At 33.0% G+C, this 24,476-nt stretch overlaps 3 protein-coding genes across 5 annotated transcripts; 2 read left to right on the plus strand and 1 right to left on the minus strand.

The window, feature by feature from the left end:
- The first annotated feature begins 6,870 nt into the window (after nucleotides 1-6,870).
- Nucleotides 6,871-11,124, plus strand: LOC130623845 (uncharacterized). 2 transcript variants are annotated; one of them, XM_057439375.1, is made up of 3 exons: nucleotides 6,871-7,001; nucleotides 8,870-9,015; nucleotides 9,446-11,124. In XM_057439375.1, the coding sequence occupies exons 2-3, from the start codon at nucleotides 8,887-8,889 to the stop codon at nucleotides 10,268-10,270; spliced, it is 954 nt and encodes a 317-aa protein (XP_057295358.1). In that variant the 5' UTR covers nucleotides 6,871-7,001; nucleotides 8,870-8,886; the 3' UTR covers nucleotides 10,271-11,124. The 2 variants fall into 2 exon arrangements, with proteins under 2 accessions (XP_057295358.1, XP_057295357.1); XM_057439374.1 differs by lacking the exon at nucleotides 6,871-7,001 and having other exon boundaries at nucleotides 8,317-9,015.
- A 6,594-nt stretch (nucleotides 11,125-17,718) lies between these two features.
- LOC130624100 (dynein light chain 2, cytoplasmic-like) lies at nucleotides 17,719-18,404 on the minus strand. Its single transcript, XM_057439666.1, has 2 exons — nucleotides 18,273-18,404; nucleotides 17,719-18,187 (listed from the first exon to the last, which is right to left on the minus strand). The coding sequence occupies exon 2, from the start codon at nucleotides 18,185-18,187 to the stop codon at nucleotides 17,918-17,920; it is 270 nt and encodes an 89-aa protein (XP_057295649.1). The 5' UTR covers nucleotides 18,273-18,404; the 3' UTR covers nucleotides 17,719-17,917.
- Nucleotides 18,405-18,775: 371 nt separating this feature from the next.
- On the plus strand, nucleotides 18,776-22,027 carry LOC130623786 (uncharacterized). Of its 2 annotated transcripts, none has more exons than XM_057439309.1 (3): nucleotides 18,776-18,858; nucleotides 20,391-20,653; nucleotides 21,268-22,027. In XM_057439309.1, exons 2-3 carry the CDS (start codon nucleotides 20,396-20,398, stop codon nucleotides 22,000-22,002), a joined length of 993 nt encoding a protein of 330 aa, XP_057295292.1. In that variant the 5' UTR covers nucleotides 18,776-18,858; nucleotides 20,391-20,395; the 3' UTR covers nucleotides 22,003-22,027. The 2 variants fall into 2 exon arrangements, with proteins under 2 accessions (XP_057295292.1, XP_057295291.1); XM_057439308.1 differs by lacking the exon at nucleotides 18,776-18,858 and adding an exon at nucleotides 19,573-19,906.
- Nucleotides 22,028-24,476: the final 2,449 nt, after the last annotated feature.

Consider the following 24,476-nt stretch of genomic DNA (forward strand, 5'->3'; position numbering starts at 1 on the left):
CCCTAGGTGATGTTTTTCTAAAATAAAACTTTGCGCATAAATGCTTTTTGATAACGTTGCAATTGACCATTTAGGACATAGTTGGTTGGTTATTTGGTCATTTGGTTAGTTTGTTAGTTAGAAGTTGGAAACCAATACTATCCTAGCAGGCGGGATAGTAATTAAAATGAGATAATAGTTATACTTCTAAAAAATAAACACAGTTATATGCAAAGATACTCATTGTGGGGTAGGAGAGGTTTGATAGAGGATTCAACGATCATTTCTATTCTTGAATTAAGTTTGGTATAGATGCTTGAGAAAGTATGACGGTGTGATGAATGATTAAAGATTTTGAAATAAGTCACCCCATACATGAAGTTTTATTTCAGAGGTGAAATAAAACTTCAAATTCGGTCTTTAGTCTTGTGTGTAATAAGCGTTCACAAGATTTCGTGTTAGAATTTGCCGCAAAAATAGTGCTACCAACACATCTTCGAAGGTTTGTAAGGAACGACCGTTTGAGCGGAGCAACTGTTTGACTTATCAAGAAATCGATGCCAGGTGCGAACCTATGTAAAAGTGCGGAGGCGCGTGATATTACACTGTTTACGTAAAAAACCCGCGGCGCTTTTGTCCATGAGAACTTAATAAATTTCCGAAGCCTTACTTCTGAAATACTTTGTATAACTTTTTTATATAGAAATTACAAAGATAACTCATCAGGCATCCTCGTCCGCAGGGTTTGTTACCTTTGCCAAAGCTGCTAGCGCTTACTTGTCGCCCGGCCGTCCGCCGCGATGTCAAAAAGGCAAAAAACCCTAGGGACGAGGTTGACTCAGTAGGTCCTGAGCTATCTTTGTAATTGACTCAGTAGCTTCCTGAGCTATCTTTGTAATTCTTACCAAATAAAACAAGGAAAACATAATTTTCTAAAATAATGTTTATCGTTATTAAGGTAAAGCATATACTTACTTGACGATGGAAGACTTTTTACTTAGGGAAAGCCATTTTATTTAGCTATTATATTTTTAATTTTTAACATTTTTAAATTTTCTTGTTTTACTAAAATTGAGCACGGCGAAAAAACAAGTTTTATCGTATTTACACAATTTTTGTCCTCGAAAAAACTTTTACTTTTGGAATAAATTATAAGGAAAAATATAACTGTCAGTTACACTTTTTGAATACCAATATGAGCTTTTTGGCACGTGTTCCACCGGTTAAACAAAAATCTTAAAAAACGCTTTTCTCCTAAAGTAATTCTTCATCGTAATGACTTAAAATCTTTTTGATAACTTCCCTCCATTTTGCCGAACGACGCAATAAACGTCCTTTTGTCGCTGCACGCACATACGCGACTTTGCTTTTTCTAATGCTGAAAATAAGACAGTGTGGGTGAGATATTACGGCAAATACTAGAAAATAAAAACTGTTCAACCTAGAAGAACAACATCATATTCTTTAAATAGAGCGATCTGCATAGGAGGAATTAGATCAATGCTCTTATGCCGATCGGTCTTTGTGGGGAAAAAATGCTAAGAAAAGTTATCAAGTTACGGCGTATTTTTCAGTTTAGACTTTTTCTCGTTCTTGGATATTCCCTGCATTAGATGAGATACATATGTTATATAGGTGGAATTTATTCATCTGCGAAGATGGTGTATCTCTGGCGGTAATGTTACAATCGGGGAGGAGGAGCCAGCGCCGTAGAGACGAATTCCCCGATGATGTGACCAGGTAAATTTCATTGAATATTTTCTTCTTATGTTTACATGATCAATAACTAATCCAGGTAACCTAAGAGGTATTTTATCTTTTTTACTAAGTTTGTGAAAAAAGGTATATCTAGTTTTTGAAGTGTTAAGGGATAATTTATTCGCTTTAAACCAATCAGCCAATTTAGCTAATTCTAGGTTAGTGGTTTCAAAAAGTACGTTTATATCTTTATGAGTAAAGAATAAATTTGTATCATCAGCAAATAAAATTGAATTTAAGACACTAGATGCTCTAAATATATGATTGATTTCTTGGAGTTCTCCTAGACGAAAATTTAACTTGGAGAGAACACATTAAATTAGTGGAAAACAAAGTTTCCAAAAGCTTAGGAATCTTATATAAAGCCAGTTTCGCTTTGAATAAGAACTGCTTAAGAAGCATATATTTTTCCTTTATACACTGCTATTTAAACTATGCAAACATTGCATGGGGTAGCACTAATATAACAAAATTAAAAAAACTGCACATTCAGCAAAAACATGCCAGTAGGATTATATTACGACAGAACAAATGTTCCCATTCTAGACCATTGCTAAAAGAACTGGGTATTCTTAATGTATGTCAGCTAAACATTTTTCAAGTCCTTATTTTCATGTATAAGATTAAAAATTTAATAGCACCAAATATATTCATTACATTATTTAAGAAAGTTCAACATAAATATCCAACTAGATTTTCAGGTAATAATTTCCTTCGGCCAAAAATCATATCTAATGTAACAAAATTTTCAATATCAAACCGAGGCCCAAAGCTCTGGAGCATGCTTCTAAACGATGAGATAAAAAGCATTCCATCTACAAAACAATTTAAAATTGCACTAAGAAATCAGCTGTTACGAAGTAATAACGAACAAGTCTTCTTCTGAAACAACACTACGTGTGATAATTAAACGCTTTCTTTTATTTAACATAACATTTAATATTTTATTAAGTTTTTAATTATCAATTTTTATTTGACGCTCTTTTTAATGCGGCTATGTAAGGTGTGAGATGATAAGACTGCATAGTCTTCTACTTACTCCTGCCATTTTATTCTACGTACGTGATACAGTTATGTATATATATATGTATATATATATATCCTAATGTAGAAATTTATGCCTGTACTTATGTGTATGTAGAACTTGTATCTGTAATTTTGAAATAGTTGTATGTAAATTTCTTTTGGCGAAAAAAAAAAAAAAAAAAAAAAAAAAGGTAGCCCGCGCATGTAACACATTTTATTCTTACTCATTCTATTTAAACAAAGGAAAAGTTTGCTTGCGGTCGCAGTGATGTGTCAACCGTACTAACAAGATAAACAAGCTCTGCTGGGGAGGAGAATGGGTTGTTACGCACCCTCGTCTCCAGGGTTTTTTTGATATTTGACAAAAAGGCAAAAACACTGGGAACGAAAGTGGGGTGTTGTGGTATCCATAAAACCATTTTGGCGCTCCATATGCATTTTAATGCTTTTTCGCACAGCTTTGCATTTTTAAAAAATAAAAATGGCGACCTTGTATCCCAATAATGGGAAGCACTTCATGGAAGGATCCATATAGTCTGTGAATATGTCGTATACTTAAACCTCTAACACAACCTCACCTTTACCCGACATTGTCGTATTCCTTTCCTCACGACAGCTCAACTGCATCCGACACGCGACGTTAAACAATTTATCAACGTCGTGATGTTGTTAATACATACTACTGCCTAATGTAATATCTTTGTAATATACAGTAATACACTGTAGTACTTAGTAATATGCCGTATTGTATACTGTAGTACTTAGTAATATGCCGTATTACTTTGTAGTATCCAGTAATACACTGTAATACCTTGTAGTATTCAGTAATACCCTGTAATACCTTGTAGTATTCAGTAATATACTGTAATGCCTTGTAGTATTCGGTAATACACTGTAATACCTAGTAGTATTCAGTAATATACTGTAATACCTTGTAGTATTCGGTAATACACTGTAATACTTTGTAGTATTCAGTAATACACTGTAATACCTTGTAGTATTCGGTAATACTCTGTAATACTTTGTAGTATTCAGTAGTACACTGTAATACCTTGTAGTATTCAGTAATATACTGTAATGCCTTGTAGCATTCGGTAATACACTGTAATACCTTGTAGTATTCAGTAATAAACTGTAATACCTTGTAGTATTCAGTAATACACTGTAATACCTTGTAGTATTCGGTAATACACTGTAATACTTTGTAGTATTCAGTAGTACACTGTAATACCTTGTAGTATTCAGTAATATACTGTAATGCCTTGTAGTATTCGGTAATACACTGTAATACCTTGTAGCATTCAGTAATATACTGTAATACCTTGTAGTATTCAGTAATATACTGTAATGCCTTGTAGTATTCGGTAATACACTGTAATACCTTGTAGTATTCAGTAATATACTGTAATACCTTGTAGTATTCGGTAATACACTGTAATACCTTGTAGTATTCAGTAATATACTGTAATGCCTTGTAGTATTCGGTAATACACTGTAATACCTTGTAGCATTCAGTAATATACTGTAATACCTTGTAGTATTCAGTAATATACTGTAATGCCTTGTAGTATTCGGTAATACACTGTAATACCTTGTAGTATTCAGTAATATACTGTAATACCTTGTAGTATTCGGTAATACACTGTAATACCTTGTAGTATTCAGTAATACACTGTAATACTTTGTAGTATTCAGTAATACTTTGTAGTATTTAGTAATACACTGTAATACCTTGTAGTATTCGGTAATATACTGTAATGCCTTGTAGTATTCGGTAATACACTGTAATACCTTGTAGTATTCAGTAATACACTGTAATACCTTGTAGTATTCGGTAATACAATAATAGTAATACGTTGTTATATGGATTATTAAAACTTTAAACACGGTTGCTATTGCCCGCTATGACGTAAGTTGTAACCAATGACATGCCGCCCTTTACCTGGGTAATAAAGCTATATATGGGACTTTTCTGTCATTTTTATTTGGATGTTCAGTGTGATATTTAAGATGATTTAAGTTTGTTGTTTTTGTCCTCAGTGATCATACATTTTCCCCCGCCATTAGCTTGACTTTCGTGTAAGTCACTAGTCGAAAACCAACAACCGTTGCAAAGAGGCTACAATAAACACTCGACGACAGCATGTTGAATAAACAGTGGTACTCTGTAGTTTGACAAATCATTAGTATTATCCCTATTGTTTTTGTTTGATTTTTTATATTTTCAAATATCTATACGCCAATAACCAAATAAGGGTATTTGTTTCATTTATTTTAAACCGACTTACCCTTCCAAACATTCCAAGTCAGCGCATCGTCTGATTCAAATGTCTTTTCGCATGTTACGCAGAAGCAAATTGTATATTCAGCAGTGGCTTTTACTTTTACTTTTTGCTCATGAGCAATCAGAGCTCTTGCAGTATTGAAGTTTGTACAATTTTTTTTGCATAGGGTCCTACTCGCATCTTTTAACTGGCCTTCGGGCTGTTTTGAGAGGTCCCCTGCTGGTTGTGATAGTTTGTTAATACTTCCTTGTATTTATTCAGTTCAATTTTTGTAAACTTTCATTCCCAGAAAAGATTATCTGTATCTGTATCTATATCTGTATCTGCAGCCAACGTTCCATGTGATATGTGAACCAGCCCACGCTGGGAAGAAAAAATACCCAGAATGCTTTGTGCAACCGTCAAAGATCTATTACATGTATTACAGTATATTACTAAGTATTACAGTGTATTACCAAATACTACAAAATATTACAGTTAGATGTTACAAGTACTACAGTGTATTACCGAATACTACAAGGTATTACAGTGTATTACTGAATACTACAAAATATTACAGTATATTACTAAGTACTACAGTGTATTACTGAATACTACAAAGTATTACAGTGTATTACCGAATACTACAAGGTATTACAGTATATTACTAAGTATTACAGTGTATTACTAAATACTACAAAATATTACAGTATATTACTAAGTACTACAGTGTATTACTGAATACTACAAAGTATTACAGTGTATTACTGAATACTACAAGGTATTACAGTGTATTACTGAATACTACAAGGTATTACAGTGTATTACTGAATACTACAAAGTATTACAGTGTATTACTGAATACTACAAAGTATTACAGTGTATTACCGAATACTACAAGGTATTACAGTGTATTACTAAATACTACAAGGTATTACAGTATACTACCGAATATTACAAGGTATTACAGTGTACTACAAGGTATTACAGTGTATTACCGAATACTACAAGGTATTACAGTGTATTACTGAATACTACAAGGTATTACAGTGTATTACCGAATACTACAAGGCATTACAGTATATTACCGAATACTACAAGGTATTACAGTGTATTACTGAATACTACAAGGTATTACAGTGTATTACTGAATACTACAAGGCATTACAGTGTATTACCGAATACTACAAGGTATTACAGTGTATTACCGAATACTACAAGGAATTACAGTGCATTACTGAATACTACAAGGCATTACAGTATATTAACGAATACTACAAGGTATTACAGTATATTACCGAATACTACAAAGTATTACAGTATATTACTGAATACTACAAGGCATTACAGTATATTACTGAATACTACAAAGTATTACAGTGTATTACTGAATACTACAAGGTATTACAGTGTATTACCGAATACTACAAGGTGTTACAGTGTATTACTGAATACTACAAGGTATTACAGTGTATTACCGAATACTACAAGGTATTACAGTGTATTACTGAATACTACAAGGTATTACAGTATATTACCGAATACTACAAAGTATTACAGTATATTACTGAATACTACAAGGTATTACAGTGTATTTCTGAATATACTACAAAGTAATACAGTGTAAGATACGGGATATTACTATGTACTACACTGTATTACTGTATATTACAAAGATATTATGCTAGGCACTAGTATGTATACTAGGCAGTATTATGTGTTAACAACATTACGACGTTGATAAATTGCTTAACGTCGTGTGTCGGATGTCGTTGGAAGAATACGACAATGTCGGATACGACATATTCACAGACTAAATGGATCCTTCCATGAAGTGCTTCCCGTAATAATGACTTTTTTGTGTGACAAAAATGTCGGTGAATGTGAATGTTTCACAGTTCTGTAATGTGAGCGCATCCTGACGGGCAAGAAAAGGGCAAGAACCGCATTAAGCAGATTGGCTATTCACTTCAGGTTAACTATATAGATAACTTTCCAATGTGTACAAAAGTTGAAAATTTTGCTGTTTTTTGCACATGTGCACCAGTATTTTTGGTAGCTAGCTAGAAAGTTTAAACAATAGACCACAATAATTGAAGAATTGCTCCAAAGAGAAGAAATATTCGCTTAAAATTAGTGAAATTCTTTAAGAATAATTAGAAGAATATAGCTAAATCTAATTGGAGTTCCTTTTGTATTCTTTTGTAATATTTAATCTTTATTAATACCCATTTTAACCTGCTTTTTTAGTTACACAAAAGTCCAAGCATGCCCATTCTTCTCAAAATGAAATCAAAACATCTATATACGTTGTGCAGAAAGTGATCTATAATTTGTGTTAAAAGCATGTTTTATATAATTATGCCACCATCAAAAATGTTATGTTCGCGTCCTGAAAACCCTGCAAAAATGGGTCAGTCGGTCGGCGATTTTCTTTCCTTCTGTAAACAATGACTGTAAGTAAATCCTGAAAATATATATATTCGTAAAAAATGCAAAATGGTTCACGCTATTTAAGAATTGAGATAACCCAAATTTCGTCACCTTATATTGCCTTTAAATCAGAAAAAAATTCTGTTTTTTTTTCTCGACTTACCAACCCGGGTAACTTTATATAAACTTTAATAACTCCTTTTTCTTCAAGTGCCTTCTTCCAACTATCATCTGCATGGTATGTTACAAGAAATTATATTTCGGTAATGATCCAGGCGAGTTCGGGAAAATTCAAGAAAGTGCGGGCGGTTTCTGGGGACAACCGCCAATTTAATTCAAAAAGTGACCTGAACTCGCCCTTATATTTGCAGGTGTTTGAAGCTTATCACATTCATTCAATGAGAATGAACTCATGTCAATCAATTTAATTCATGCAAAGAGTCGCCAAGTGTTGTGTGCAGATGTTTGTAGCTAATTTAAAAAAAATGCTTCATATATATATATATAAACAAAATATTTTTAATTCCAGATAAAGAAAAATTGTGAGAACGACTGGGTAGCTCACAAAAACTACTAAAGCCAAATTTTTTTTTTTTGCTTTTTAGATATTTAATCACATGGTTTTAAAATGTTAACAAAAATACATATATATTTTGAATTTTCATTGCAACCTCATTTAAGTACATCTTTTACTCTATGTTCACATTAAAAATTTCACATTTATAATCTTATTCTTCTGGGCTAAACTAATATATATATATATATATATTATACATATTAATTTTTGCTTTCTAGAAACCATGCTCTTTTTCTTACAATAGGAGAATTAAATAAACAAATCTTTAGCATACAGAAATGAAACAAAAGAATCATTCTGCAAATCAAATGGCTCTTGCCCGTGTTTTTACAAATATTTTGCCTGAAAGTATGTCATAAATAAAAGTCTATAAACAGTGAAAGCATTAATGTATCGTTTTAAAACTTTCAGGGACGTTTTCTTAAGCATCAAATAAGCTGTGCTCACAACGGCTTTAAAATGGCGCGTTTATTTCGTATGTTCTAAGCCAATTTTTACAACACATATTTTTGTTGTTTTTCCACTTTCTCTCAAGAACACAGAAATTTTCTTGTGCTTTTAATGTTTACATATCCTCTAAATATGATTAGCTAATAAAATTAACAAGCCACATAGACCTCAGCCTTCAGGAAATATGTATTTAAATGGCTTTTAAAAAACGTAAACAACCCAGTAAACTTTTCCTACTGCATAGTTTCAAAGGATACGCCTTTAATAGAAATTTGAATAAAATTTAAATGAACGATTTGTGAGTTGTATCTTCTGTTCTTTTATACCTCCATGGATAAAACAAGGAACACATGTAATTTGTTCGGCATGTCTATTTCTCTAGATGCAAAATCAAAACACATGTCAAATAGTCGAAAACGTAAACTTGGAACTGCCATAGCACCTTCTGAAGATCTTATTAACGAATTTATAAAATCACAGAAAACTACCACAAAGTCAAAGCAGTTTAATAACCCAGGAGCTGATTTGGTAAGATATTCCTATTTCTATAGCGTATCATGCTGCATATTGTTTGTATATATATATATACTTCTTAACCAAGTTTGTTATACCCTGTTACTCCATGTTGCGTTTATTGTACTGAAGATACATTGCTTGCTCACATGTTGTCTATTTGATTTTTAAAAAAGGTATAAAAACAGTATTTCATAGCATAACCACCCTAATATTGCTAATTTTCTAGAGTTTTATAAAATAAACCTGTTATCCTGCGGAACTGCATCAATTGTCTTGGATTCATAAAGTTCTATCTTTTTTTAGTATAATAAATTATCAAATAATGAAAGTAAGGCTTTTAAAGGTGAAAAAAAATCTGCAAACTTTAGTGCTTAGAGCACTTAGTAGGCCCAAGTTTGTTATTTGTATATACATCTTTATTTTATATATCTTTATGTTTCAGGAAAACAAAGCCATAAAAAGATCCAGACATTCAGAAATGGTTAGCCCAAGAAAGTTTGCTGCGATCATATGTGAAGATTCAGAAAAATGGGGAGGACAAGACTATCTTGGAAAAAAAATTATTGAAATTTTTAGACAAAATGATGATGAAGTGTGGGAGTATTTTAAAGCTTGTTCTGATGAGATTCCTGATAAAAATAAGTTAGCAGATTATGAAGCTTTCATTGTCAGCGGCTCGCATTATTCTGCCAATGACGAACATCCCTGGGTTCAACACTTAGAAACTTTTTTTAAAGATTTGTATCAATACCAAGAACTGTCAACAACAACAAGCCCGCCAAAATTAATCGGAGTTTGTTTTGGTCATCAATTAATTGGAAAAGCTCTCGGAGCACGTGTGGTTAAAAACGTTGGAGGGAGGTTTATTTTCAAACCGGTTCATATTAACGTCACTGATACTTTAACTAAATCTGAATATTACAAAGACAATTTTCAGAGTAATCATTCTTTGTCGTTGTTTCAATCCCATAGTGAGGAGATTATTGATTTGCCATGTTTCGCTGAATGCGTTGCGAGTTCAGATAATTGCAGGAATGAAATTGTGAAGTATGGAGACTCTGTTTTAACATTTCAAGGGCACATGGAAATTACAGAAGATGAAATGCTCGAAAAGATTCTACCAGATATTAAAAAAGCGAATATCTTTAATGAAGAGGAAGAACAAGAAATGTTCCAGGCCTTAAAAGAGAAAGGTAGCGATAGAAAGAAGGTTGTTGACTTGATAAAATCATTCATGTATTCTGGACAACACGATACATATACATAATGTCCGTAGCTACCATTTTAAGTATATACATATAGGTTCTATAATTTTATACCTGATAATTTAAATGCACGTTATGTTCGATTATATTTATCTCCTATGCCGTAAATTCTTGATTAAGCACTGTGGCGCTTATTCAAGACTAGTTTTTTTTAGTGCTGCACTTAATAGTGCTCCGCTTAAAGGCATGGCTTGTTCAAAAGAATCATTTTAGATCAATCCAAAATAATCCTTAGAATAATAAAACACTACAAGATTGAGTAGTTTATGGTTCATTCCCTTCTTCAACATCTAAATACATTGTTTGATAAAAGAAGATCTATAACAAAAAGTGTCTTCTTTTTTTGAAATGTCCCATAATTAAAAAAGGCCTTAAAAGCGTCACATCTCAAATTTAAGGTGCGGCACTTATTCCAGGTTGCGCTTATTAAAAATTACTGCGTTTTTACCAGGGCGACGCCTAAAAATGGATTTACGGTATACATATTTTTTTAAACTGATCAGAAAGATATCAGCCTGGATGCAGCCTTATTCTTTTCTAAAAGCCCTATAACTGTTAGTGCTTCTGGTATCTTAACCTTTTTTGAATTTTATGTTTTTGCTTTGACGACTGGGTATTGGGCATCATCGAGTTGGTATTTTTTGTTGGCAGCGAAAGTTGCAGTCAAATCCTTTATTTTGAATCGTGTATATCAACTTGTTTGCATAGCTACTCTCAAACTTTGTAAAAAAAAAACAATCTTAGTGGTTTTTGCTTATCTTAGTGGTTTTTGCTTATTATAAGTTTCAATTATAAAAGAACTAAAATTTATAAAAATGTTTTATCTGTCGTGTACTTTAAATAAATGCGTTTAAAACTTGTGTTTTTTCTCCCTATTTTGAAATCCAGCTCAAGGAAAGTTGAACCACCTTTAACTCCGATTTTATTTATTGTGAAATCCACCAAACCAGTTCTTGTTTTTATCTTGAATGCGGTTTGTTTTTAGGCGAATTAGGACAGCGGTTTTGATGGAGAATTACCTTTCCACATTCATCAGAGGAATTCGGGTTTTTTATAAAAAACGAATTTTAAGAGCCCTCAACGTTTTCTGAGTTCATTGCTTCGTTTACTTAAAGGGACAAAGACCAACTTGTAGTTTTGTGGTAGAGCGTTCGTTTTCAGTGCGGAGGGTCTTGGGTTCATACCCTGGTCGAGTCACGCCAGAGACTACAATGTTGTTTGTCTAGTTGGGCTATTGTTGTTCAATCACAGTATTCGTAGCTCAAATGGCAGCTTGAAATGGAAGCTTGCACTAGGACCTTCGCAGGACTCTCCTTGAAAGCGGTATCAATGGGAACTAAAGAGGTTATACAAAGTAAATAATTTCAAAAATAAGAAGAGGAAAAGAAAGTTTGTCGGCTTTAACGGTTCCATGAAACTACAAGATTAGATTTAATAGGTGAAAAAACAACTGCGATTAAGCTAAGTGAAAGATGTCCACAGTTTTTATTTGTACTCCTGTAATTATATTTTTATATCTGTTTTATACTAATACAAAGGCCATACGGTCTTTGTAGGAGTATTCAGTGTTGACAAGAACATTTCGGGAAGTAAACTTGTGTCTCGAGGGAAACTAGAATGCTTTACAGTTTGACCTTACTTTTTACGAGACTAAACTTTTTCGAATTTTTCAAAAACCGGGAAAAGTTTCTTTTGCAAACACCTCTCTTAAGCCACGTATATAGATAGCAATTCAACTTTGTTACAATCGTTCGAAAGATTTATCGTGTCGCTACACATCTAATGCAACAGGTAACATTCCAGTTACAATAAAGATACATTCAGGATAGGAAGGATTTTTTTGCAACAAGGTTTTATTGTTTGCTGTAACATATTTTGCTACTCGCAACATGTTTTTGTAAAATGGTACAAAATCCAATCGATTTTTTGCTTTAATCTTTTAATTTCATGAATTTTCATTTTTGAAAACTGCAAGTCTCATACTTTCCATTGGCGAAAACTGCATTTAAAAAATCGGTTGGGAAGTTACCTCAAATTCTATAAAAACTTACCATGCTTTCAACTTGTCCGTTATCGCCAAACATATCACACGCAAATCATCATTATTATTTTTGATAGTTTTTTACTTTTTCTTTACCGGTTTGCAATATAGATTTAACTTTATTCTGTCGTTCGTATTCCAGGGTTGTTGTATGTGTTTTAAAGAATACATGAAACACTTATAACACATGTTGAGAATACAGTCGTCGCTCAATATCTCGAGCATCCGTTCTCGAACTTTCACTGTCCCGAACTTTTTCTGTTTCCTTTAGTCATTGCAATCTGTTGTAGACAAAATTACGTTCTATATCTCGAACTTCGTTAACTCCAACCTTTCGCTTTAAAAGAACAAATTTTTGGTCCCTTCAGCCCATTTTATAACACTATTTCGAACTTTTTCCATATTTTTCGCACACAAACATTCAATTTTCCAACAACGATGAGCACTTTAAAGATTTGGCAGAAGACCTGGATTAATTACGGAAAAACAATTCAATCCATTCCCTAAAGAATTAAGAGCATAGGATCTTGCCAATACTAACTCAATCATAATCACAACAGGTAACCCAAAAGCCGACTAAAGGACGAAATTTTTGAAGTGTTTGATGAGCCATTTAAAAAGTCAACGTTGTCGTTGACAACGCTTTGGGAACTTTACAAAACTTATTTCTATTCAACAGAGAAAGCGCAGACATGCGCATCTGCTACAGCGTGTAGAATCTCTGATTGTTAAAGATAATATAGCCTCGAGAAGGCAGAGTAGTATTTTAAACTTCTTTCGAGAGAATTAATTTGACTAATTCCCTTTAAAGCACAAAAACTTAAAATGTTACTATTCTTTTTTTAACAAGTACATACTATTATCTAAATATTCTGTCTTTTTTCTGTTTCTCGTTTTCGGCTAACCAATATAATCAAGAACGTAAACTTTCGTAAACAAGTACGGGTATTTCACCATCTAAAACTTTAAAGGCCTTTAACTCTCGATATCTCGACTATCCTTATTCTAGAACTTTTGACATCTCGAATTTTAAAGTAGAGCGTTCGCCCCCAGTGCGGAAGGTCTTGGTTGCAAACCCCGACCGAGACATGCCAGAGACTATAAAAGCGTGAATCGATCCTTTCTGCTCAACGTTCAGCATGAGAATAGGATTGGTACCTTAGGCGGTTGTCTAGATAAGAGGCTGTTGCGCTTGCACGCCCTCCGTAGCTTAAATGGGAGCTTTAAATGCACTAAGACCCCATTTGTTCACATTGGAGGTTTACTGTTTGGCTTGACGCGTGTGTACTGGTTGGAGCCATCAGATAAGCTGCGAACATACGTTTGTAAGCTTTGCACCGAACACACCCACCACAGCAGAATTATTTTTAGCCTCTTCTCCTGTGATACACAGAATACCAACCTGTAGCAGAGAGTTATATGTTTGTTTTTTGTCTTACCCATTCTCTATTGTTTTTACGTACAGAAAATTGCGCATACGATATATACTTTAAGAGAAAGAAACTTGAAATTTAGTACGGAGATTAAAAAGATAAGTGGCGGTAAATAGATCAAATATCGAACATTGGGAAAAAAAATTCTCCTCAGAATTAAAATGATAGGATGGAAAAAGACGCTTAATAAACTTTCGTTTTTTAAGCACAAAATGCTTAACTAATGCAAAAAAAAACATAGTATAACACTGGATTTCCTATAGTCCACTGGGCTGTTTAAGTATTTACGATATCAAATGTTGTGTTTTTTCGGACACTAATATTTAATTATTACACTGAGATACAAAATTATTCAAATGCTTTTTTTCCTTATCTGTGATCGACATTTCGTGTATTTTAGGGCTCAGTATTTTATACGGAGGAAAAAATTGTATATATGTATTACTGTATAATAGTTTTTTAGTATATTTATTATGCAATATGCATCAATTTATTATTTTACAAAAATTACCAGGGCGACGCCTAAAAATGGATTTACGGTATACATATTTTTTTAAACTGATCAGAAAGATATCAGCCTGGATGCAGCCTTATTCTTTTCTAAAAGCCCTATAACTGTTAGTGCTTCTGGTATCTTAACCTTTTTTGAATTTTATGTTTTTGCTTTGACGACTGGGTATTGGGCATCATCGAGTTGGTATTTTTTGTTGGCAGCGAAAGTTGCAGTCAAATCCTTTATTTTGAATCGTGTATATCAACTTGTTTGCATAGCTACTCTCAAACTTTGTAAAAAAAAAACAATCTTAGTGGTTTTTGCTTATCTTAGTGGTTTTTGCTTATTATAAGTTTCAATTATAAAAGAACTAAAATTTATAAAAATGTTTTATCTGTCGTGTACTTTAAATAAATGCGTTTAAAACTTGTGTTTTTTCTCCCTATTTTGAAATCCAGCTCAAGGAAAGTTGAACCACCTTTAACTCCGATTTTATTTATTGTGAAATCCACCAAACCAGTTCTTGTTTTTATCTTGAATGCGGTTTGTTTTTAGGCGAATTAGGACAGCGGTTTTGATGGAGAATTACCTTTCCAAATTCATCAGAGGAATTCGGGTTTTTTATAAAAAACGAATTTTAAGAGCCCTCAACGTTTTCTGAGTTCATTGCTTCGTTTACTTAAAGGGACAAAGACCAACTTGTAGTTTTGTGGTAGAGCGTTCGTTTTCAGTGCGGAGGGTCTTGGGTTCATACCCTGGTCGAGTCACGCCAGAGACTACAATGTTGTTTGTCTAGTTGGGCTATTGTTGTTCAATCACAGTATTCGTAGCTCAAATGGCAGCTTGAAATGGAAGCTTGCACTAGGACCTTCGCAGGACTCTCCTTGAAAGCGGTATCAATGGGAACTAAAGAGGTTATACAAAGTAAATAATTTCAAAAATAAGAAGAGGAAAAGAAAGTTTGTCGGCTTTAACGGTTCCATGAAACTACAAGATTAGATTTAATAGGTGAAAAAACAACTGCGATTAAGCTAAGTGAAAGATGTCCACAGTTTTTATTTGTACTCCTGTAATTATATTTTTATATCTGTTTTATACTAATACAAAGGCCATACGGTCTTTGTAGGAGTATTCAGTGTTGACAAGAACATTTCGGGAAGTAAACTTGTGTCTCGAGGGAAACTAGAATGCTTTACAGTTTGACCTTACTTTTTACGAGACTAAACTTTTTCGAATTTTTCAAAAACCGGGAAAAGTTTCTTTTGCAAACACCTCTCTTAAGCCACGTATATAGATAGCAATTCAACTTTGTTACAATCGTTCGAAAGATTTATCGTGTCGCTACACATCTAATGCAACAGGTAACATTCCAGTTACAATAAAGATACATTCAGGATAGGAAGGATTTTTTTGCAACAAGGTTTTATTGTTTGCTGTAACATATTTTGCTACTCGCAACATGTTTTTGTAAAATGGTACAAAATCCAATCGATTTTTTGCTTTAATCTTTTAATTTCATGAATTTTCATTTTTGAAAACTGCAAGTCTCATACTTTCCATTGGCGAAAACTGCATTTAAAAAATCGGTTGGGAAGTTACCTCAAATTCTATAAAAACTTACCATGCTTTCAACTTGTCCGTTATCGCCAAACATATCACACGCAAATCATCATTATTATTTTTGATAGTTTTTTACTTTTTCTTTACCGGTTTGCAATATAGATTTAACTTTATTCTGTCGTTCGTATTCCAGGGTTGTTGTATGTGTTTTAAAGAATACATGAAACACTTATAACACATGTTGAGAATACAGTCGTCGCTCAATATCTCGAGCATCCGTTCTCGAACTTTCACTGTCCCGAACTTTTTCTGTTTCCTTTAGTCATTGCAATCTGTTGTAGACAAAATTACGTTCTATATCTCGAACTTCGTTAACTCCAACCTTTCGCTTTAAAAGAACAAATTTTTGGTCCCTTCAGCCCATTTTATAACACTATTTCGAACTTTTTCCATATTTTTCGCACACAAACATTCAATTTTCCAACAACGATGAGCACTTTAAAGATTTGGCAGAAGACCTGGATTAATTACGGAAAAACAATTCAATCCATTCCCTAAAGAATTAAGAGCATAGGATCTTGCCAATACTAACTCAATCATAATCACAACAGGTAACCCAAAAGCCGACTAAAGGACGAAATTTTTGAAGTGTTTGATGAGCCATTTAAAAAGTCAACGTTGTCGTTGACAACGCTTTGGGAACTTTACAAAACTTATTTCTATTCAACAGAGAAAGCGCAGACATGCGCATCTGCTACAGCGTGTAGAATCTCTGATTGTTAAAGATAATATAGCCTCGAGAAGGCAGAGTAGTATTTTAAACTTCTTTCGAGAGAATTAATTTGACTAATTCCCTTTAAAGCACAAAAACTTAAAATGTTACTATTCTTTTTTTAACAAGTACATACTATTATCTAAATATTCTGTCTTTTTTCTGTTTCTCGTTTTCGGCTAACCAATATAATCAAGAACGTAAACTTTCGTAAACAAGTACGGGTATTTCACCATCTAAAACTTTAAAGGCCTTTAACTCTCGATATCTCGACTATCCTTATTCTAGAACTTTTGACATCTCGAATTTTAAAGTAGAGCGTTCGCCCCCAGTGCGGAAGGTCTTGGTTGCAAACCCCGACCGAGACATGCCAGAGACTATAAAAGCGTGAATCGATCCTTTCTGCTCAACGTTCAGCATGAGAATAGGATTGGTACCTTAGGCGGTTGTCTAGATAAGAGGCTGTTGCGCTTGCACGCCCTCCGTAGCTTAAATGGGAGCTTTAAATGCACTAAGACCCCATTTGTTCACATTGGAGGTTTACTGTTTGGCTTGACGCGTGTGTACTGGTTGGAGCCATCAGATAAGCTGCGAACATACGTTTGTAAGCTTTGCACCGAACACACCCACCACAGCAGAATTATTTTTAGCCTCTTCTCCTGTGATACACAGAATACCAACCTGTAGCAGAGAGTTATATGTTTGTTTTTAGTCTTACCCATTCTCTATTGTTTTTACGTACAGAAAATTGCGCATACGATATATACTTTAAGAGAAAGAAACTTGAAATTTAGTACGGAGATTAAAAAGATAAGTGGCGGTAAATAGATCAAATATCGAACATTGGGAAAAAAAATTCTCCTCAGAATTAAAATGATAGGATGGAAAAAGACGCTTAATAAACTTTCGTTTTTTAAGCACAAAATGCTTAACTAATGCAAAAAAAAACATAGTATAACACTGGATTTCCTATAGTCCACTGGGCTGTTTAAGTATTTACGATATCAAATGTTGTGTTTTTTCGGACACTAATATTTAATTATTACACTGAGATACAAAATTATTCAAATGCTTTTTTTCCTTATCTGTGATCGACATTTCGTGTATTTTAGGGCTCAGTATTTTATACGGAGGAAAAAATTGTATATATGTATTACTGTATAATAGTTTTTTAGTATATTTATTATGCAATATGCATCAATTTATTATTTTACAAAAATTACACTACATTATTTTACAAATAAACCCACCAAGATATCTTGAAAATGTGAACATTAAGAAAGAACAAAATACATTCCCGTAAACAACTGAAGATATTAAAAAATCTATTTATCTTGACATAGTCTAAATCTATCCAGATTTAAATAAAAGAAAAGCAACTTGACCCATGTAGAAATAAATGAAGTGTTTCGTTTCATGAGTAACATATGATCCAAAATTTCTGCCAACTATGCAGTGCCATGTGGGGTTATATTTCTTATCGAATTCTTTTTTAATGTATGATGCGATATCTTTTTCGATGGTAAATTTTTCCAAAGCCTGGTTGGCACATTCAATGGCATCTTGCTGCATGTCTTCAGACATGTCTGCGTTTTTTATAACTGCTTTTCTGTCGGTCATCTAAAAAAAATATAAGATGCATGATAAATATGAAAAAGTGGTAGGACTCGCGTAGTATCAAAAAATATAATAAAAGATTTTCAACCTTGAAAAAGAAAACGTTTATGGCAACAACGATTCTAAAACAACATCCTTTGTCAGCTTAACGAACTGATCAATAAACTGAGAATCTTTTTCAAGGTTTAAGTTTGCCTTTATTTCATTTTAAAAAATAGTGTATAAATAAATACTAAAAAACTATGGTTTGATTAGTTAAAACACTACGTCTTCTCAGCAGTTTGTATCAACCCACAATGCATTGTTATTAGTAATTTATAATGAGCATGGTTTGGCGCGACAACATAAAAAGGCTTGGCGAAATATATGACGCACCAATTTACAAAATTATGTTATTATGTTATTACAAAACACCGTAAAATACGCAATGTCATTTTCAAAATATGTATAGCCATTTTTAAAATATACGTTATAGTTTTTAAAAAATAGATGGCCATTTTTAAAATATATATGGCCATTTAAAATAAAATAGGTCATTTTTAAAATATGTATCGTCATTTTTTGAAATTAATGCCCAACTTTGAAAGCAACTTACTATTTTTATGCTTTACGAGTGTATATTGTTGCGGAGCCAGGCAGCTAAATGTTGATGCAGCTCTGACGAGATTGGCATAGTAAGTAATTTCCTCGAAATTTAGATTCTTTTTTATTTTTAATAGATGTAAATTACAACTTTAACGGTATGGTGTTGCAATTAATTTGTTAAAAAACCACTCTCTGGTGGTGCACTGAAATTCGTTAAAAACCCTTTTTCTACACGGAAAAAAGCATACTCTCGTGAGAATGTTTCTTTCTTTTGGCACTTCTGCGTAAAGTGTTATGGACCTATAAGTACAACAATCTATAAAGCTAATGTCCTAAAGTTTACTTGCCGCTTTAAACCAGAATCCAAAAAAAGTACTTATTGTAGTAGTAAAGTAGGTGTCTGGGTTTTTCATGAATATAACAGCTTCTATCGAATTTGTTCCTTCTGAAATTGAAACCTTAGATGTCAAGTATGCCTATTTAGACTCCTATCGAGCATGTTTTTAACTTGAATCACAGTCTCCTTCACTTATGCCTCGCGATTTACACATGATTTGATTGCCTCGACAATTTTCTTCGTAAGGTAATCATCAGGAAACCATACCTAAGTTTAACTGTGATGTGTTGTTGCCGTCGCGTAACAGAAAAGAGAGTGTAAACTATTAATTCCTTTTTAGATCACTAGTTCTGTGGAGAACAAAGAAACTAATTGTATAGCCGTCAGGAAAACTAATACCTTTAGAGGAAGTCTCCAAATATATTTTGTATCTTCAAATAAATTTAGGAGTGTTAACTTTACTCTATGAAAACTTAAGCTTTCGAAAAAAGGCAAGTTCATCGCTCGAGTGAAATGGTTTTTTCCTTGATTTCGAAACTTTTTTTTAAATTTTGACAAATTAAATGTCCACATGACGTCCATTGACCTCTGCTCCAGTGATGATAAATTAAAATATTATAACTGAAGATATAAATATTTATACATATGCTGCGAGAATGAAAAACAAGTTTTGAATAAATGTATTAAATTTGAAAATTTAAAATGATAATATTATAAAAATTTGATGAAAATTAGAATCTGAATTTTGACAAATATATACACAAATATTTTTTAAAAGACCGATGAAGTTTGAGTAAAAGGTAGCGTGACATATTTAATTACATTCGTTTATTTTGGTTTTTCAGTTCTTCTTATATCACTCAAACTTCAAGGACAATTGTTAGTTATACTGCTGGTAACTCGTTTAAGTAATCTTTTATCAATATATCTGTAAACACCAGTCTTACCCCAAAAACATCTCAACACCCCTACTCCCTAATCTCCTTTCTATAAGAAGTCTTCCCATTTTTGTATAAGTTTAATAATTGGATAAGCTAAATAAAACAAAGTGAGCAAGATACTAAGAAATGGAATAAAATAAATAAGTTTTAAATCAATCTTCTACTGACTTCCTTTAATGTTATTCAAGAACAAAATTTTTATATCATTTCTGAGCGCATTATAAAAACTCGTTTAAGCGCGAAATGAACTTAACAACTCCGACATTTAACAAGTTTATGAACACATAAGTTGAAGACAAGTCACAAAATAGATAAATCAATCATTATTTTCACTTATCATTAGCTAAAATGGAAGAGAAATTGCCCACAATTTACGATGAAACTCCAAAGAAAGAAACACAAATCAATGAAGTTTCAATAAAAGAAGAAGTTTCCATTGATGTACAGGATAGATATCACCATGGCTATATGACTGGCTTTCCATATAAGAAAAATATTGATGGATACTTTATTCATAAAAAGAAGCAGAAAGAAATAATATGGGGACAGTTGCTTAGTCCTCAAACTTGCTGTTCAAGCACAAGCAAAGATGAAATCATCTGGAAGGTAAAATGTAATAATGACCTGCACAATTGCTTGGAAAAAAATAGTTTGCTTGATAAATGACAGAAATAATAATAGCCAGAAATTTTGGCTATTTGTTCAATCTTGCCATGATTTTGCTTAGAAAGTATTCACAGCTTCACGCACCATTTTAAATTTTATACCAAATTTTGGACAAGACATAGTAATTGTTGCCGTACTTTACAACAAGTTCTCCTAGAAAGGGCTAAGCCAATTTTTTCAAAAAGTGATGAAATCTAAAATAATGACTTTTAACCTCGTTCCTGTTGGTTAATAAAACAGTTGTCCATCCAGAAAGAATGCTATTTGCTGCTGGTGTTTAAGTGATTTTGACTTGATATAACCAAAAATCAATTTTCCAAATTTGATAAGTAGTGTATGGTGCTTTGTAAAAACCTGGTTAAAATTGTTAATGACTATTTTCCCGAAGGTTCTAGCAAATCCAAACCATTTTCTCTTAAAGAATATTCAATCCCAAAAAATCTGGTCTGTCAAGTCATAGATCACCTCCCAGATGTGTTTTATCTTTCTCCAAAATTAACCATGCATATTTAGTTCCTAAGGCATTAGTAATGCACTTGTTAACCAACTTTTAGGTAATGTTTTGGGCTGGAATCACATTTGCTTTCGGTGCAATAATCGTTGCTTTCGTGAAAGAAGAATTCGAAGACAAGAAGAGTGAAGATGAAGATAAGAAAGAGCATTTACATTTATATTTAAGCGTTGTTGAGCTTGTCCTGGCAGCTATATCAATTTTAATATCACTATCGAAGCATTACATCAAGTACAATTCAATTATCGAGCTGCAGAAAAAAATCAGAACCATTAAACATACAGACAATACCAGCAATGGTTTGAGCAATCGACAAAAGTTGTGTTTCATTCTTGGTTTTATGTGGTTCGGGTTCATACTGGTTATAACAGTTGGTTTCTTGATAATGCATTTATATAATAAGGACAGTCACAAGGAATTGGAGTATACGAAATTTACAACAGTGATCGCTTTATTTATGGTTGTGGTCTTGGATGCTGTTATTAATGATGTGATTAGTGATGCTTACACCCAAGCTCAATCAGATCAATACAAATTAATCATACATCAGTTACGTCTGGAATTAAACACATATCTGATGCAAACAGGTTCTACGAAACGAATCCAGGAGCTTGAGGATTTTTTAAACTCTTCGGAATTGTTTACTCTTCATGAGAAACATCATTTTGTAAAAGCTTCACACGTTGAAGCGTTTAGCACAGATGGAGTAAAGGTCCGTTTTGATAAGACAACAGGATCTGTTGTTTTAACAGCCTGCAACAAGAGTCAAGCTCATTAATTTTGAATGCTGCAGCCTAAAATAAGATGGTGGCTTAAGAGGGACTGTCGATTTTATTTTAACTTTTTTTGTGAAGTATATATTCAATTTAATCTAATGTTTGCAACTTCCTTCAATTTGCGTTAAACTGCCGAAATATGTCTACTTCAAAAGTCCGATATAGAGTTATATTGCTTATTAATATCATGCTTCTGGAATGTAATAATTTTTTTTTCTAGCTCCAGAAAACTTTTATCACTCTACGAGCAAATACGTTTTATAACGGGGTTAAAAGTAGGACCATGCTTATAGTTTACAGCAGAAAATGGAAATAGATCAAATCTTTAAATAATACTCTCGTTCCTAAGTACTTTTGCCTTTCTTTCTTATATCAAAATCTCTGGAAACGAGGGTGTTGTAATCGCACGTTTTTTATTACACACGTAAACGAGTTCTCTGGGTTTTGAAATGCATCTTATCAAAATTCAGTTTGACACGCTGCGGTCTTGACATTGGTATGGTGTTGTATTGCGAAATAGTCAATTCGTTCGCTAAGAATGGCCTGACAAGTTTTTGTAATAATGCATGATGAATATACGTTATTGATTTTTAAAATACAAAATAGCAAAAGGATTTAATAATATCCTTTAGTGACTTATGTAATATACTTTATGCGGAATTTTCAAGGTCTGCGAGTTAACAAGTTAACTAAAACATTAATTCTGTTTCTATCTCAACCTCTGCAACAGTTTCTTTTTCACTTTCTAATATTCGTACAGAGTTTAGCGTTCTTGGTCGTTATCGATCCCAGCAGTTGGATATCCGCACTCAAGATGCCCAATTTTGAATACAGCAACGTTTTCAAAATTAAATTGGTTGTTAAAAAAATGTTTGCTTAAAAATGTCCGCTTAACATCTTCTCATGCTGCCAATGTAAAAGAAAAAACTCACATGCGCATACTTTATTCGGAGAAACTTTCGAAAGTCCAAAATTACGCGAAGTTTATTGGATAAATTTTCGCGAATTTACAAATTTAAAAATTTCCGTGAGATAAACTTTCGCGAAATTTGAAATTGGAAAGTTTTGGCGGGATAAACTTTCGCGATTCCTTTCTTTTATGTGGCTTATATTTCTTATGATAGAAAATTGTTCTTTAACGATGTAATTTTCTTTCTAATGGTATGTAAAATCTTCTATTTGCAAACTGGCTTTATCGTCAAAATCACAAAACAGATCAAACAAATTTCTAGGCTCGTCTTCTTCCGGCTCCCACGCATCGCCGTCATCGCTTTTTTGCCAGTAACTCGGTTATAAGCCAAACATATACATTTAAAACATCATCGCTTTTGTTCCTTTTTTTATCGGGAGGGCGAGCCAAGTGAGGGCGAGTCAAGAAATCACTTTTAAAACCAGCAAATTTCTTTTAAATTTTAGTGGATAAACTTTAGTGAATCGACAATTTAGAAAGTTTCTACTGAATAAACTTTCGCGAATGGCCATTTTTGAAAGTTTTACGAGACAAAGTTTCGCAAAATAGACCCAAAAAACGTTTCTCTCGCAAAAGTTTCTTTGAAAAAAGTGTGCTAAAAGTTGGGAGCTACGGCCAAGAGTGAAAAATAGCTTTTAAACTTACATTTGATATTAGAAAGCTTAGTTCACATTAGACTCACTTGACGCAACACACCGCAGAAATCATCTGTTTTTCTTAAGCCTGGTACTAACTATACCATATGCAGACGTGTACTTTAGCGAGGAATTTGTGGGTAGCAAATGGGTAACATCAAGAATGAAATCAATTTTTATTCTAGACACATTTTTTTAGCGCAGGCATTAGGGATTTGGAACGCATTTCTATCAATTTCGAATGTTCTAAGTTCGATTTTGTAAAAATAGAATGGTTTAAGAAAGTAAAAAAAGCAAAAAAAACAAATGGTTTTTTGTTTTTGAAGCAGATTAGTGGAAGTATCCAGCGCTATATAGGATCAGAAAACAGGATGTACAAAAATGACGAAAGGTTTTTTAAAGAAGTGTGTTGTTTTTAAAACCCTTTAAAAGTATACTTGAACATTTTTGTAATGGAAGAAACTTTTGTGGGCTGAAACTTTCGCGTTTTTGACTCATTTTAGCGAAGGTTTATGCCTTTGGAGATTTTAAAAAAAGCAAAACATAAAAGTTTTTTCACGCGAAATCACAGTTACTTAAAAAACGCGAAAGCTTTTTCACGCGGGGAAAAAAAATTTAAACAAATTGAAGGCCCTTTCTGAACACAGGGTGGATATTATCAATACGTATACAATCTTTTTCTTTTTTCAGTATATCAATCTATTACAATAACTGTTGTCTTATTCTTCTTTTTGCCATGCTAAACATTTCTCTGATATCTTTATTTCGTCCAGTACTTGTCACAGATTCTTTCTTTTTTCTATTTCGCCCTGAAACAGGTGGAGTACCATCGACCAAATGTTGAGTGATAGACATCTACTAGCCGATGGGA

Source organism: Hydractinia symbiolongicarpus, chromosome 13 (assembly GCF_029227915.1).
Source record: "Hydractinia symbiolongicarpus strain clone_291-10 chromosome 13, HSymV2.1, whole genome shotgun sequence".
Taxonomy (NCBI): Eukaryota; Metazoa; Cnidaria; class Hydrozoa; order Anthoathecata; family Hydractiniidae; genus Hydractinia; species Hydractinia symbiolongicarpus.

Excerpts from the sequence above, each read along its gene's own strand:
- LOC130624100 (XM_057439666.1), bottom strand. The coding sequence starts at position 18,187 with ATGACCGACAGAAAAGCAGTTATAAAAAACGCAGACATGTCTGAAGAC.
- LOC130623845 (XM_057439374.1), top strand. The coding sequence starts at position 8,818 with ATGGATAAAACAAGGAACACATGTAATTTGTTCGGCATGTCTATTTCT. Across the intron at positions 9,016-9,445 it reads ATAACCCAGGAGCTGATTTG|GAAAACAAAGCCATAAAAAG; the intron begins GTAAGATATTCC and ends TTTATGTTTCAG.
- LOC130623786 (XM_057439309.1), top strand. The coding sequence starts at position 20,396 with ATGGAAGAGAAATTGCCCACAATTTACGATGAAACTCCAAAGAAAGAA. Across the intron at positions 20,654-21,267 it reads AAGATGAAATCATCTGGAAG|GTAATGTTTTGGGCTGGAAT; the intron begins GTAAAATGTAAT and ends ACCAACTTTTAG.